General features: G+C 37.8%; 1 protein-coding gene across 1 annotated transcript in view; it reads left to right on the top strand.

Annotated features, from left to right (window-relative positions):
- SH3KBP1 (SH3 domain containing kinase binding protein 1) overlaps positions 1-16,842 on the top strand; it is a 196,218-nt gene that overhangs the window by 75,061 nt on the left and 104,315 nt on the right. Inside the window, exon 5 of the mRNA XM_015825255.1 lies at positions 4,613-4,739. Coding sequence (XP_015680741.1) covers positions 4,613-4,739 — 127 coding nt within the window. The remainder of the gene's footprint in view (positions 1-4,612; positions 4,740-16,842) is intronic.

The following is a 16,842-nucleotide window of genomic DNA, read 5'->3' as shown; positions in this document are numbered from 1 at the left end:
AATCCAAGACAGAGAACAAGAAAACGGCAAAGCCCTCCTGCCATACATAAAAGGCACCACAGACAGAATCAGCAAGATCCTCCACAAACACAACATCAAGACAGCATTCTGCACAAACCGAAAAATATCTACCATCCTAAGAAACCCCAAAGATAAAATTGAGTTAGAAAATCAAGGAGTATATGAAATCCCATGCACCACCTGTCCCACCACATACATTGGACAAACCAACAGAAGAATAAATGCTTTGTTGTGCTCAGGTTAGTCTGAGTTGCAGGGGGATTTGAGATGGTGAGCTTCATTGCTGTTGTTTGGCTTCGTGTTCGTGGTCGTGCCACATCTTTATGGTGGGTGTCAGTTTGCTTCATGTATGGATTGGAGGGGTTTAAAGTGGCTAATGATGCAGCTGTGGACTGGTTTCTAGTTTGTGGTCGTGCCTCATCATCTGTGTGGGTTTGGGTTTGCTTTTTTCGTGGATGTGTGGTGGTGACCTGTATGGTTTTCGTGAGTGTGGGTCTGGTGTCGTTCTTTGTGTTAGGGACTCGTTTGCCAATAAGGGCGGGTTTCCAAATTGCTGGTAGGCAGGAGGTATCATCTCGTTTATTCATGCTGTGTGGGCGTTTTTCTATCGATGGCTTCTCTGATTATTCTGTTAAAGTGTTCAGTTTTGGCAATAGTTCTGGTCTTTTTAAAGTCAATTTTATGTCCTGTGGCTTTAAGGTGTTGGACCAGGGAACAAGTTGGTTCCTCTTTTCTGACTGAGTTCTTGTGTTCTTCAATGCGTGCATTTATTCTTCTGTTGGTTTGTCCGATGTATGTGGTGGGGCAGGCGGTGCATGGGATTTCATATACTCCTTGATTTTCTAACTCAATTTTATCTTTGGGGTTTCTTAGGATTGTAGATATTTTTCGGTTTGTGCAGAATGCTGTCTTGATGTTGTGTTGGTGGAGGATCTTGCTGATTCTGTCTGTGGTGCCTTTTATGTATGGGAGGAGGGCTTTGCCGTTTTCTTGTTCTCTGTCTTGGATTTTAGTGGGGGTTTCTTTTTGGATTAGGTTGGTAATCTTATTTCTTTGGAATCCGTTGGATGTTAGTACGTTAGTGAGAGTGTGTAGTTCGGTTTTTAGGTGTTGTTCGTCAGCTAAGCGTTTTGTTCTGGAGATGAGTGTCTTGGCTACGGAGTTGATCTGTGCTGGGTGATGGTGTGAGAGTGCGTGCAGATAGTGGTTTGTGTGTGTTTTCTTCTGGTAGATGGTGTGTCCTAGGGAGCCATTGGATTTCTTGTAGACCAGTAGCCACTGGTCGCGGGCTTGCGGATTCTACATACCCCCGTGGCTAATTTTGCCCTGCCAGGGGACCCTAAATGGATCTAAGTCACCCTGGAGAGGTAGCGAAGAAAGAAGGGTGCTCCAGCGATTCTGGAACGGCAGCAGCCGTTCTGTTCAACTTGGGGAAAGCCTTCTAACCCGACAGGAGAAAGGCTGGCTGTATTGCATCGACCAGCCCAAGCTACTAGCAACCGAAGTCCAAAAGTACTAACCAGCACAACTGTGAACAGCGTGCTTGAAACTGGGTGAGGAATTCGATCTTCTCTTTTCTATTCTATATTTAATTTCCTGGAAAAGATCCCCAAGAAGCAAAATACCTCCGAAAGGGAAGGAGGGGGATTTCCACTCCACCCTTATACTAACAGAAGTGGCGAATTAATCTTTTTATGGAGGATCAAAATGTCTGGAAGTAAAATAAATATAAAACCTGAAATTTAAAAATTAAATCTGGATAAATATAAAATTGTTTGAATGGTTAAGAATTTCATTCTAAAGATAATTGTTTATTTTGGAAATTGAAAAACAAATAGTTGCTGACACCTAGTGGTGGATGAAGACTATGACTGCTATGGCAAAACCTGGGAAAAGCTAATCTGTGTTTGTGACCTTCAAAGCTTTAACAACAAAGAACAGCTGTGACAAAAAAAGACAATAATCTGGGCTTTAGACAGAGAATTATAAATTTCAGGGGAAAATTTTTTGGAACTATTTGAATTACAAATATCTATTTAATTGGGACTTTAAAGCTATTTGCAGAGAAAAGGAAGGAAGAGAAAAACTCAAATTCTTGGCCATCATGGATCAGAGATATGTAGAAAGAACATATCAAGAAAACATAAATTCTTCACAGGAGGAGATATATAGTATACTGCAACTAATTCAAACAACAATGACTTTAAACCACAAAGAAATCCAAAATAACTTTGAAAATATAAATCAATCTATTTCCAAGTTAACTCTACAACAAAAAGATTCCCAGAAAACAACAATAGAGAAGGAGCAGATAAAACAGATAAATGGATATAGAAATGAGAATAGAGACTTAAAGATGGAACTTAATAAAACAAGGAAACATGATTTAATCCTAGTGGGAAAAAATTCACAAGAATTGGAAAAAACAATCTATCCCTTAAGACTATAAAATAAAGCTGAGGACAAGAAAACAGATTGGATAAAATGGACTGTAGAGATGTCAGGAACATTGGAGAGAAAGGAAATGATAAGAGAAGCAGAGAGAAAGAAAAAGAAAAAGATTTTCAACAAACATGGAAAGGCAGAAGCCCCGTACAAAAACACTTCACCTGATTTACAGTACTTTTTATATCTACAGTAACATTTACAAACATACAGAAAAACCTTTTGATTCAGCAAAATACATTGATTAAGAAAGATACTGGGCAAAGGAAAAAGACTAAAGTGGAAACCAAGAAAATAGATAATGGGACTTACCAGAGAGAATACTTAAAAAAGAAACATTTATTTGAATAAATTAAAGAAATAGAAAAGATTTGGAATACATATGTCATTATAAGAGGGATAAATTCCCTAAATAATATAGTTTGCTTTTTTCCCTTTTTATTTTCTTTCTTGATATGAGTAATAAAAAAAAAGTTGTAGTGACTTAGATAAAGGAAATGTTTTAGATATTTAAATGTGATTGAATTTAAGAAAATTATAATGGATAAAAATGTTTTGAATATGAGTTAAAGGACTAGATGACTAGATGTATTAAATGGAATATTTAAAGATTAAACATATTTTTATTTATGGTTAAAAAGAATAAGAAATTTTGGAAACAAATATATATTAGCTTAGGAGAGATATATACAGTATTTTAAGTAGTATGTTATTTTTTATGTTTCTTTACTCTTGCTCTCCTTTCTTTTTTTTTCACTGTTTTATCTATTCCTTAAGAAATGTAAAAGTGTGAGATGTTCATATGGAAAAATAGAGTTAAATTTTTAAATGTAATTAATTTTTGAGAAAATCTTAACCAGTAGGAATATCTAGAATTTGGTGGGACAAACAAATTAAAATAAGGATTGTAACAGGATTTATGATAAAGCAACCAGAATGATTGGATAGAAAAGAAATATTATATTGATGTGATTATTATCTTTAGGAAGATTGGGAAAAAATATATATTTAATTGTTATCTACCAAAACAATAAGAATTGTATTAACTCAATGTTTGCAAAAGTGGATATTTTGGGAAAAGAGGAAATCAACTAAAACCATTATGTGGATTATGGATTATAGAAATCAATTGTTAATGATTGTTTTACAAATGTAAACCCAGACAATACACTGTTCACCAATTATTATGTGATTTATGTTTTTAAAAATCAATAAAATATATTACAAAAAAAGATAGTTGTTAAGTGAGTTTTGCCCCATTTTACAACTGTTATTTGCCACAGTTGTTAAGTGAATCATTGCAATTGTTAAGTTAGTAAGATGTTTATTAAGTGAATCTGGCTTCCCCATTGACTTTGCTTGTCAGAAGATTGCCGAAAGTGATCACATGACCTTGGGACACTGCAACCGTCATACATATGAGTCAGTTGCCAAGTATCTGAATTTTGATCACATGACCATGGGGATGCTGTAACAGTCATAAGTATGAAAAATGGTCATAAGTCATTTTATTTTGTGCCATTGTAACTTCAAACGGTCACTAAACGAACTGTTGTAAGTCGAGGACTACCTGTACATAATGTTAAAGTCTGCAGTGCTTCAGGGTTCTCACTCTTCTTTGGCAATTGAGCTATCTTGAATGCATCACTATAGTCAAAATGAAAGCTATCAATATGTGGATAACAGATTTGGAAAGAAGGGAAGGCACATAGCTAAGCTAACTAGCAAATATTCTTAGAAACAGAGGCAGCTTGAAATCTTGGTGTAAAGTTGGTTATTGTTTTTAAGGGAGTATGATACCATATATGGCCCATAACTATGGCATTCCAGGATCCAAAGCCTATACATCTTACCTTGTGTAGTTGAAATTTCAGTCTCTTACTCTTCTCATGTACCAAAATAGCATCCAGAAACGGTTGCTTATAGACTTGATGGGTACAGAGATATATTTCTATTCAATAATGTCAGTGTTTTCAAATGAATGACACCACTTACCATAAAATCTTGCAAGACATTGAAAAGGACGTGATTGTCCATGGATATTTATGGATGGCCAGAGGTTTGTATGTAACAATACTAAAATTGTTGTTGTTGCTGTAGGTTTAAATGTAGGAACTCACTATGTTTGTTTTCTTCTGTGGCACAGGTAGAAGAAGGTTGGTGGGAAGGAGTGCTAAAGGGGAAAACTGGCATGTTCCCCTCTAATTTCATAAAGGAGCTGTCCAATTCCGATGATGCTAGAGTTGTCCATGAAGAGCACCTGATAAAACCAAGTAAGCGTATAAGCATTCATTTTATTTTAGCTTTGGTTGGATTCTTTCATTATACCATGGCTTTTCTTTTTCTCCTTTCTAATGAACAAAATCTAACAAATTTTTAGAATTTGTGCAGTGAACTGTACCAGGTGGAACAGAATTAATATTAAATTGCTTTTAGGAAGCTACAAAGATTTAAGCTCCCCAGTTGTTCTTTTTCTGATTGAATGACCTTTTTGTTCATTTTCCTTAACCATAATTTGCCATTATATTTTATCACTAGAAGTTCTGAAATGCTAATTCAGAAAGTCAGTTGAACTATGCTTGGTAATGTGATGTTCCTATCCTTTAATGTTGATCAATGGATTATAGTTAAAAGAATGATAATACATTTGCAACAGCTTTATTTTTTTTCTTTTGCCTGACACTTAGCATTTTTGTTTTTTCTATCAATAGTACTGTTGTACCTAGAACTCAAGTTTAGGTCAGTAAACCCACGGAATGGTCTTCAGAATTATCCAGAAGGTGGTCACTAGCAAGGCTGTGGCAAACAAGCTAAGCCAGGAGACGATTGGTTATTTAGGGTGGCAGATCTCTTGAATCCTTGATTTTTTTAAAAAAAAAATAGTATATACCATTGGATACAGCTAGAGATGTTATTTTTATTATTTTGCTTTGCAAATATCCTGTGTTTTTAAGTCACAAAAGTATGCTACCTACTGCACCATTGCTTAGTATACTTTTTATTAAAAACTCCCATAAATTTAATATATGTGGTTCATTTATATTATGAAGCAGAAGTGAAGGATTTGTAGTCCTTCAATGTTATGAATTATAATTCCAAGTACCCTTAGACATGTTGTATGGGACTACTGTGAGGGCCAAATGTTTTCCTTTGCTGTAAAGATTTGTGTCTCTGGACAATGATAAATTTGCTTTGTCAACTGTGACATTTGCACATCTTCCATGATGCAACCCACCTTCTACCTCTATTTCAAGCATGTCAAACTGCCGGCCCGCGGGCCGGATGCATCATACTGAAACCGCGCCCACCCCATTGCCGGCAATGGGAAAAAAGTCACGATACGTTGTGCGATGTCACAAGACATCGCGAGTTTGACATGCCTGCTCTATTTGATGAAAAAGAATAAAAGAATTGCTATTTCCCCCAGTATGTTTAGACCAATATTGAATGAAACTTGTTTTTATGGAGAATTATATTGTTACTGCTATTCAAATTGCACCATTGGATTTTTAATTTAGTTTGTCCAGAATTTTTTAAACTATTTGTGTACAAACTATTGTTGAAGTATATTTTACTTTTGAAATATTGTATGCACTGCAGTGCTTCTATAATGATTTATTAATTAATGTTTGCCAAGAATATTATACCAGTCATAATTACTGCTTTGTTTTTAATTTCTACAGTAGTTTTCAATTTATAACTTAGATAGAAATATATTTATGAGCTTTCTTTTGCTTACATCATTATTCTTTCTGTCTCCCCATCATAATAACTAAAATGTTTCACATCATTAACTGGATATACTCCTTGTAAATTTATGGCATCAGGTGAAGGTGGATTTGTCAGTAGTTACCAAAGACATTTATGGCAAAGGGCAGAATTGAAATATGGCTCTTCCTAATTTATAATAGACCCCATGGTCTTATTCACTATAGTCCAGTAATTCTTGACTTTGTCAGAAGAGACATGCCTAAGTTAAATTCAGATAAACAACTGGCATGCATGTATGACAGATCAAGATAGTTATCCTTTGTATATCTTAAAAGTTAATAAGTAGAGACTTGACTTAAAATATTTTTATCATTTGTACTATACTATGGTATTTGAAAAGATGGCATTCTGAATAGTTTTAGGATTCTAGATTAAAGCAGTTTTTGCAATCATTGCAAGCCTTTTATACAGAATCTCACAAAACCTGAATTTAAATCTATCTATTTAAAACATTTTTGATATAAGGAAGATTTCAAAAGCAGTAATTATATTTTTACGTTGCTTTTTGAATAGAGAATTTTGCTAAGCAATACATATTGATGAATTCATAAGCATATGATGCTACTGAACTTAATTTGGATTAAATGTATTCTGCTGTGCTTATAGAGTTAAAGACTAATGGCAAATGTATTAGGGTAAAATACTTTTTATTCTAATACATTAAATCTTTTATAAAAAGAGGATTGGGGGTAAAGTTAAGCATCATGAAACCTTTCTCACATACAATGTAACTTTTTTCTTTATTTTTTTGTAGCAATAACATCTCTCAGGAGAAGCTTCCAAATCCTCTAAAAACAGATTTGGGAGTAGGGGAAAAGTTGGTTCTGCTTAATTTGTTGATAGACACTCAGAATTGTTGTGTGTTATGAGCAAAAAAGAAACAAGTACATCCCAACGCTTTGCTAATTTGCACAGAAATTATACTTCAGGTGTTTATTGACCATTAAAAATATTCAGAAAGAATATACAGTTTACTTTGCTGAACAAAGTTTTGACTTTTTTTTCCTCAGAAATGCAAACAGTGAAATTATAATTACTTATAAGCTTGTTCTTTTACTAATGAAACTTTAATGCAGCAAGATTAAAAATTATTCCTCTCTTTACTTCTGCTATTACTTCAATTTTCCTATCCTTTCTTTTTGTTCTGCTCTCCTTTTCTTTCATTCTGCTGTCAGGAAAGTCTGCCTTTGAAGGGTCAATTCTGTATAAAGTGGGACCGACAAAGATTGAGAGCTGCAGACGCTATAACAGTGAGTTAATTAACAGAAAAAAGAGAGAATGCTAAGCTAAGGCTGCTCTTTGAATGTGTCTGTTTTCATCTGCCAATGAAAGAATGTCCATCCATTGTGCACTGGAGTCTTGGCTACTTGCATAGTTGTCTGTGAGATGCAGTCATTTTGTTTGCAGTCCACAGCGCATGTTTTTTGAAAATGAATGTAATCTACATACATGGGAAAAACAATCTGCAATATTGGGAATCGCCCCCAAAATATAGTGCTCAGCTAGATATTTTGATTTCAATCAATCAATCAGTTTATTATTACAGCCATAGGCCAACACATAAAATTAAACATTCAAATAAAACAGAACTAAACAGAACCGAACACAAGAAGGCATAGCAATATATTACAATTAATGATGTAATCAATGAGTGTCCAAAGTCTGCCTAGTTTTACAGACAGTATAACAAAACCTATCTACCTTCAGAGAGACTGAGTCATACTGACCTGACAATAAAAATACATTGAGTATGGTCTAATACTGAATAAAAACACATCATAAAATTAATTATAAAAGATTATTAAAAAGATCTAAAATATTTATTTATGTTTCTGGTGAATCCCCAGTGCTGCTGCGCAGAATCTGCCATGATCACTGCCTGCTCGTCCTTAAGCAGCCACTGGAGATAAATACTTTCCGAACGACCAGGGTACCTAACGCTTATGGGAAGGATATGGTTTTTCCGAATAGCTCTATAGAAGGAACATCAAAAGAGTATGTGTCTAATGGTCTCCACCTCTCCTGAGCCACAGGAGCAGAGTCTTTCAGACAATGGTGTCTTTTTATACTTGCCATACAGGACAGCCGATGGAAATGCATGGCACCTTGCGAGTGAAAATGCTTTCCGGTGGTTTACTGACTCCAACTGACTAAGATAACAGGCAGGTGTAACAACATATTGGTCGTAGTCCAATTTGAGTATTGAGGCTGAAGAGAAGCCTAGTTTGGCAAGGTTGGACTTGACTGTCTTGATCCATGAAGAGGAGAATTTGTCTTGAAGGATTAATGGAGCAAGGCCTTGCGGAAAGCAATTAAGCCTTAGCCAGATATTTAAGGAAGCTATACAGATTCTTGCTTCAACTTTTATCAATCCCGTCTCCAGGCGCAGAAGTACATTTGAGACACAACGTGGCATCTGGAGAATTGTTCTAATAAATTTGGATTGAACTCTTTCTAATGGTGTGAAACACAAAGCTGAGGACCCAAGCAGGGTCCCGTATAGAAGCTGTGCAAGCCACTTGGCCAGAAAGAGCTTAATTGCGGCTGGAACATAGTATCCTCCCTTTGTGCAGAAAAATTTAAGGATGGTGTTCGCTGATCGTTGGCCAGAGGCAGCCACATATTCCCCATGTGCTTTTCGTGAGCCAGTGGCATGGATGACCACCCCTAGGTACTTAAAGGTGGTTACCTGCTCTATTTTATGGCTATTTAACTACCATGAGTACAATTTTGGCCTTTTTGCAAAAGCCGTAACATTTGTTTACTCATAATTTATGTCCAGTTTATTGTAATTGCAATACTGGACGAGGGCTTGCAAGGCTCTTTTAAGGCCAACTGGAGTCCTGGAGAGGATCACATCATTGTCTGCATAAAGCAGCAGGGCAATGCTTCAGTCACCTATTTTGGGGGGGTGGTAATTTGATTTATTTAACCATTTTACCATGTCATTTATATAAAAATTGAAAAGTAAGGGGGCCAAAATGCACCCCTGTTTAATTCTCTTTTGAGTTTCAACTGACCTCAAGAGGGACCCTTGTATATTGCACCTCACCTTGAGGGATGTTTTAGTATGTAAGGCACGTAACAGATGGAGAAGCCTGTGATCATTTGAAGCAGCTTCCAGCTTCTCCCATAGCTTAATCCTTGTAACCGTATCAAAAGCTGCCTTGAGATCTATAAAGGCAGCGTATAATGATACAGGTCTCTTTGATACATATTTTTCAATCAAATGATGAAGAACTAAGCACTGATCTATAGTGCCTCTCCCCTCTCTAAACCCGGCTTGTTCTTCAGCAATCAGGTTCTCAAGATTCAGCCACTCCTTTAATTTATCTTGGAGGTGTTTGGCATAGAGTTTGCCGATTATATTTAGCAGGTTTATTGGTCTGTAATTGGCAGGGTCGTCTCTCTTTCCCTTTTTATAAATTGGGACCACAATTGCCAAGCCCCAATCCTCTGGGACATGGCCGGTGGAGTCAATATACTGTAGTGTAGATGAATAGCGCTGCCAGGACAGGTATCCACCACTCCATATTGTTCTTTAGTAATTTAGCCAAAATGAAGTCTGCTCCTGGAGCCTTCACAATCCTGAGTTGGCCAATGAGGGATTTAATTTCAGACTCCAAAACTGGAGGCCATCAGGTAAATCCTTCATTGTATACCTTGTACTCTCCCTGGAGGGATCTTCATACATTCTCTGAAAGTGAAGTTCCCAAGTTATAGGAGATATATGGCAGTCTAATGGGGTATAAATTCTTTCAGAGTGGCAAGCTATTAGATGCCAGAATAAAGAAGAGTTCTTTTGCTTTGCTGCCACAATGAGCTGTTCCCAGGAAGACCTTGTGTCTTGTCTCTTCTTGAGTGCAATCAATTGTTTAAATTGTTTTCAGAGTGTGAGTAACTGTTTAAGCATTGCTTTATTGCCATATCCAGTCTCACTTTTATACTCCTTGTATGCCATGTTAAGAGCTTTCTTGGCTTCTACACAGTCCTTATCAAACCAAGGTTTAGAGGCGATGCAGGGCCTCTTAAGTGAGAAATTTCGGTCATGTGTTAGTAGTGGTTGTAGCTCATAAACTAAGCTTTTATATAGTTCTAATAAGCCTTGAGTCGGGTTGGCTGATATAAAAGCTGCATGGATTTTTTTTGAAAATTATCCTCTGTTAGGTCTCTCCTCACCTTCTGATCAAGTTGTTGTCGTAAATTTGCAAGGTAACCTGGTTCGTCTGCAAACTGAGTTTATAATGGTCACCTCTTGAACTATCTGATTGAGTGTTGTTTTCTTTGTAGGTATTCTTTCCTCTCACGTTTTTAGAAGAGAGAGAAGGGTCTGTTCTAGTTTCTATCATTAGGTGTACTCCTGGGTCCTTCTGCAATATTTGGGTGGCTCGTAATAAACTTGGAAAAGGATTCTTTCAAGCAGTCAACCTTATTTGTGACAGTTGATAAAAGTTTGTAGATTGAATTTACGGTCTGAGCTGTAAGCAAACATCGTCTGGAAAGGAGAGCTATTTCATTCTCCCTTACTAATTTGTTACTATCCCATCCTGTGCAACAAAAGTGGGTACAAATTTTCAAGGAGGGGAGCTATTTTCTATGAGAGAAGCAGAAAGTTCTATATGCTGTTTGCTTTCAGGTTTGGTTTGTAAAACCCATTCCAATGAGTCACATACAGATGAGTTACTTACTGGAACAAACTGTCTATTTGCAGCAAAATCTTCCATTTTCTGCTGCTTCAGTGGCTTGGAAGAACTCTGTGCTGCTGAGTGAACACACTGTCTCTTTCTCCTTTTCCCCATTTTTTCTTCCGAGATGTGCTTCTAATTTTGCGTCTAAATTCGAATGGCATTCAAGTTTCAAATAATTTCTCAAAAGTCTTTGTCTTTTATAAAAAGTCAAACATGGGTTAAAACAGGTTTAAAAATAGGTTAAAATGGGTTAAAAGTAGGTTAAAAGTGCAAGGTTAAAAAGAGTTAAAAAGTTAAAATAAAAATAGAATAGAATAAAATAAAATAAAAACTTTTACTTTTGGAGGAGCTCTTTACAGCCTTTGCTGCCTGTCCACCATCTTGGCTTCTCCCCAATATTTTGATTTGAAAACATGCCTTTTGGAATTATTGGAGGAATTTAGGTCAACAGTAGAATATGTGGTTGGAGCTCAGGATATATAGGTTCAGTTCCCTAAGTGTTATTTAAAGGATTTTGGGGAACGTTTTTCATGAAATCTTGGACAAACATTGCTAATTGAGACATTTACAGTAATAGTATGCATAGTATTTATCTCTATATGTAGCAGCTTTGTGTTGTCCCAGAAAGTTTGGGGCCTTTTACCTGGTCTAAGGGCCCAATCATCACTCCAGATAGGTGGAAAGGTCCAAAATGGGCACACACTGGCTTCAAATGAACCACCTTTTATATAATGTTGGATACCGTACATTCATAAAAAACAACAACATGCATACATTTTCAGTAGTCATAGTAACTTAGTTCAAGCAAAGCTAACAAGATATAATAAAGCCTTTATCTCATCAATACCATTCCTGCATTAAAAGTATTCCTAAGTAAGTTTGTAACTTGGTATCAGGGTCTCATCAATTCTCTTGATGAACAGACAATTCCTAAGGAAGAAGGCAGGTTTTGCTGCCAACCAAAGTTAGCCAGCAGTCAAGGTGCTCTCCATTCTGGTATTCATGAGATAATGGTTTTCATTTTCTCAGGTATTAATTAAAAAGCATGATGTAAAAAACTAAAATATTGACCCAAAAGATTTACTAGAGTTGCTAGGAAACATTTTTTTTAAATTGACAGTAAGTTTCCTAGTTTTATTCTTATTCAAAATGCTGTTCACCATTTAAATAGTATAGTTGCTCCATGAAAATAAACCACTTTTTCTCACAGTGTTATAGTTGGCATTTAAACCTAATCAAACATCTGTGAAGCAGAATAGGAGAAAACTGGCTTTGATCTGAAATGGAGAAGAGGGGGATGGGATACTTTTTCATATTTTCATTTATCAAGAAACAACAGGAGGAAAAACAGCACAGTTAGAATGGAGCAGTCTATTCATCTATTTTTTTTTAAAAAAAGGTTTTATGTGCTGCCTTTAAAAATAGGAATTTTTCAAGCACTTCCAAATAAAAACTGAAATACATTATAAAACAGCAAGCACCTATGCTAAACAAATTAAAAGTTTTTAGCATTATTAATGAATTGGGAATTAACTCTAAATCAAACTTAATTTAATTATCTGCTGAATAAACCAATCTGAATTGTCTCATTTATCAAACTATAGTTTGCAATCACAAGCCATGAATTGTAGGAATAGAAACTCAGTTGAATATGGGAAAAGGGAAGTATGGTTTAGAATTACTTTTGAACTGGTTAAAAGGCCATGTAGTATGGTCAGTTCTCTTGAGATTTAAAAGGAAACTGGGCAGGCTTAAACATGATAAACATTAAAGAGAAGAAATAAGGAAGCTGAGACAGTGTGCAAGTGTAAGATATATTCCAAAGAGGAAAACCCCTGATCCAATGAATCAGCTTGATATTTAAGACTTAGACAATATCTCTGTCTAAATGTTGCTATAATAATAATAATAATAATAATAATAATAATAATAATAATAATAATAATAATAATAATAATAATAGTAATAATAGTAATAATAATAATAATAATAATAATAATAATAATAATAATAAAGTTGGAAGGGACCTTGGAGGTCATCTAGTCCAACCCCCTGCTCAGGCAGGAAACCCTATACCATTTCGGATAAATGGCTGTCCAGTCTCTTCTTAAAAACTTCCAGTGTTGGAACATTCACCGCTTCTGGAGGCAGGTTGTTCCACTGGTTAATTGTTCTAACTGTCAGGAAGTTTCTCCTTAGTTCTAGGTTGCTTCTCTCCTTGGTTAGTTTCCATCTGTTGCTTCTTGTCCTGCCTTCAGGTGCTTTGAAGAATAGCCTGACTCCCTCTTCTTTGTGGCAGCCCCTGAGATATTGGACCACTGCTATCATGTCCCCCCTCGTCCTTCTCTTCATTAAACTAGACATACCCAATTCCAGCAACCGTTCCTTATATGTTTTAGACTCCAGTTTAGCCCCCTAATAATCTTTGTTGCTCTTCTCTGTACTCTTTCTAGAGTCTCAACATCTTTTTTACATTGTGGTGACCAAAACTGGATGCAATATTCCAAGTGTCGCGTTACCAAGGCATTCTAAAGTGGTATTAGTACTTCACGTGATCTTGATTCTATCCCTCTGTTAATGCAGCCCAGTACTGTGTTGGCATTTTGGGCAGCTGCAGCACACTGCATATTTAAGTGATTGTCCATTAGGACTCCGAGATCCCTCTCAGAGTTACTACTATTGAGCAAGGTACCCCCTATACCAGTGGTAGGCAACCTTGGCTCTTTTATGACTCGTGGACTTCATCTCCCAGGATTCCTGAGCCAGCATGCTGGCTCAGGAATCCTGGGAGTTGAAGTCCACGAGTCATAAAAGAGCCAAGGTTGCCTACCCCTGCCCTATACTATACCTATACATTTTCGTTTTTCTTGCCTAAATGTAGAACCTTACTTTTTTCACCATTGAATTTCATTTTGATGGATAGCGCCCAGTGTTCAAGTCTGTCCAGATCCTCCTGTATCTTAAGCCTATCTTCTGGAGTGTTGGCTATTCCTGCCAGCTTGGTGTCATCTGCAAATTTGATGAGTTCCCCATCTATCCCCTCATCCAAATAGTTGATGAATATGTTGAAGAGCACTGGGCCCAGGACAGAGCCCTGGGGCACCCCACTACACACTTCCCTCCATGTAGATGCGGTTCCATTGAGGACCACACGCTGAGTACGGCCGGTCAGCCAGCTACGAATCCATCTGGTGGTGATGCTGTCTAACCCACATTTTTCTATCTTATCAAGTAGTAGGTTATGGTCTACTTTATCAAATGCCTTACTGAAGACCAAGTAAATTATATCCACAGCATTCCTCTGATCCACTAATTTTGTCACTTGGTCAAAGAATGCAATAAGATTTGTCTGGCATGATCTGTTTTTGACAAACCCATGTTGGCTTTTGGTAATGACTTTGTTTGCCTCTAGGTGTCCGCTGATTCATTGTTTGATTATCTTTTCCAGAATCTTCCCAGGTATTGAGGTCAGGCTGATAGGTCTGTAATTTCCTGGGTCCATTTTTTTTACCTTTTTTGAAGATGGGAACTATATCAACTCTTTTCCAGTCCTCTGGTAGTTCCCCTGTGCTCCAGGATCTTTGAAAAATATAGTTCAGTGGTTCTGAGATCACATCTGCCAGTTCCTTGAGAACCTTGGGGTGTAATCCATCTGGTCCTGGTGATTTGAACTCGTCTAGGCTGGACAGGTGCTCACTTACCATTTTCTTGCCTATCTTAACTTGTGTTTCAATTCTGTTTTTTATGGCAGTATTTTTGATAGGTTGGTCTGTTTTTTCCCTTTGTGTAAAGACAGATGCAAAAAACAAGTTAAATAGTTCTCCTTTCTCCCTATTGCTTGTCACCTTCTTGCCACTTTCACCCACTAATGGACCAATCATTTCCTTATCTTTTATGCTGAGTAAATTATCAAAATATCATTCAATCTTTCACAAAAGAAAAAATGCTAGGAGGTGTCATGCCCCCATTGGAGCCTGAATCTGTGGAGGAAGATGAGCCGGAGCTGGAGCCGACAGAGATCGAGGAGGAGGCGGCATCATTGGCTTCAGAGGAATATGGGGAGGAGCAGGCTGAGGCAGACCAGGGCCTTTCAGGATTGGGATGGCTTGTAGGCATGGAAGAACAGGGGCAGGATAACCAAGAGAGACTAAGCAGTGAACATGAGAGACAGAACTCAGATGATGAGCAAGGACCACCCCCTCCTGATCTTTGAGCACGGAGAGTGGAGAGAAGGCGGGAGCAGCACAGGCTGACCCAACTACACAGGAGGAGAGTACCCCACCCCTCTCCACATAGCACACCTGGGGACTGAGAGTTAAGGAGACGCTGTAGGGAGAGGTATACTATTATTATTATTATTATTATTATTATTATTATTATTATTATTATTATTATTATTATTATTATTATTATTATTATTATTATTATTATTACGTTGGAAGGGATCTTGGAGGTCATCTAGTCCAACCCCCTGCTCAGGCAGAAAACCCTATACCATTTCAGACAAATGGCTGTCCAGTCTCTTCGTAAAAACTTCCAGTGTTGGAGCACTCACCGCTTCTGGAGGCAGGTTGTTCCACTGGTTAATTGTTCTAACTGTCAGAAAATTTCTCCTTAGTTCTAGGTTGCTTCTCTCTTTGGTTAGTTTCCATCTGTTGCTTCTTGTCCTGTCTTCAGGTGCGTTGAAGAATACCTTGACTCCCTCTTCTTTGTGGCAGCCCCTGAGATATTGGACCACTGCTATCATGTCACCCCTCGTCCTTCTCTTCATTAGACTAGACATACCCAATTCCAGCAACCGTTCCTTATATGTTTTAGCCTCCAGACCCCTGATCATCTTTGTTACTCTTCTCTGTACTCTTTCTAGAGTCTCAACATCTTTTTTACATTGTGGTGATCAAAACTGGATGCAGTATTCAAAGTGTGGCCTTACCAAGGCATTGTAAAGTGGTATTAACACTTCACGTGATCTTGATTTTATCCCTCTGTTAATGCAGCCTAGCACTGTGTTGGCTTTTTTGGCAGCTGCAGCACACTGCTGGCTCATATTTAAGTGATTGTCTGCTAGGACTCCAAAATCCCTCTCACAGTTGCTACTATTGAGCAAGGTACCACCTATACCAGTGATGGTGAACCTTTTAGAGACTGAGTGTCCAAACTGCAACCCAAAACCCATTTATGTAGCGCCGGGTGCTGAGTGGGCATGGCCCATTAGGTGGGCATGGCTATGGTAGTCATGGCAGCGTGGGTGGGTGTGGCCAGGGTGGGCATGGCCACCTCAATGTTGCTCCTGGGGAGGAATGCCTGTGGGAGCCAGGCAGGGTTGGGGGAGATCCAGGGGGTCTCTGGCGGGTGGGGCAGTGGGCAGGAGGCTCATCCTGCAGGGTGAGGCAAGGTGAGGGAGGGGGCAGGGCAGGGATGCCATTGCCTTGGGGCAAGGCAAGGCGACGCAGGGACTGGGGCTGGTTGCAGACAAAGGGGGGCTCCGGTGAGGAGGAGGAGGAGGTGGAAGAGGGTTTAAGCAAGCTTAGCAATCGGAGTGGGGATCCCTCCCAAAACAAACGTGCTGAAGAATGCATTGGCTTCTGATAGGAACAATTCAGAGTACTAGCTTTAACATATGCAGTCTTTGATTGCTTGATCTTAGGTTTTCCAGACTATCATGTTCAAGTAAAATCAACTTGTACTGTATACTTATCTTGGGAAGGGGATTAAGATCACACACATTCTCTCCAATATGAGATTGTGAGTTGGGCTCACAAGACAATTGTAGACTTTCTTCTAGAATAGCACAGCTCCAGATATTTAGCTGGCATTTGCTCTGATGCAGTTCAAGAAGGCAGTGAAAATAAGTGTTTGCATAGAGCCTTTAATATGCGGCTGAAACTGTCACCATAGATATGGAGGCGTGCTGTAT

The sequence above is a fragment of the Protobothrops mucrosquamatus genome, unplaced genomic scaffold (genome assembly GCF_001527695.2).
Source record: "Protobothrops mucrosquamatus isolate PMUCROS unplaced genomic scaffold, P.Mucros_1.0 scaffold_198, whole genome shotgun sequence".
NCBI lineage: Eukaryota > Metazoa > Chordata > Lepidosauria > Squamata > Viperidae > Protobothrops > Protobothrops mucrosquamatus.
Note: the sequence above shows the minus strand (reverse complement) of the source record. Positions and strands in the feature narration are given on the sequence as shown.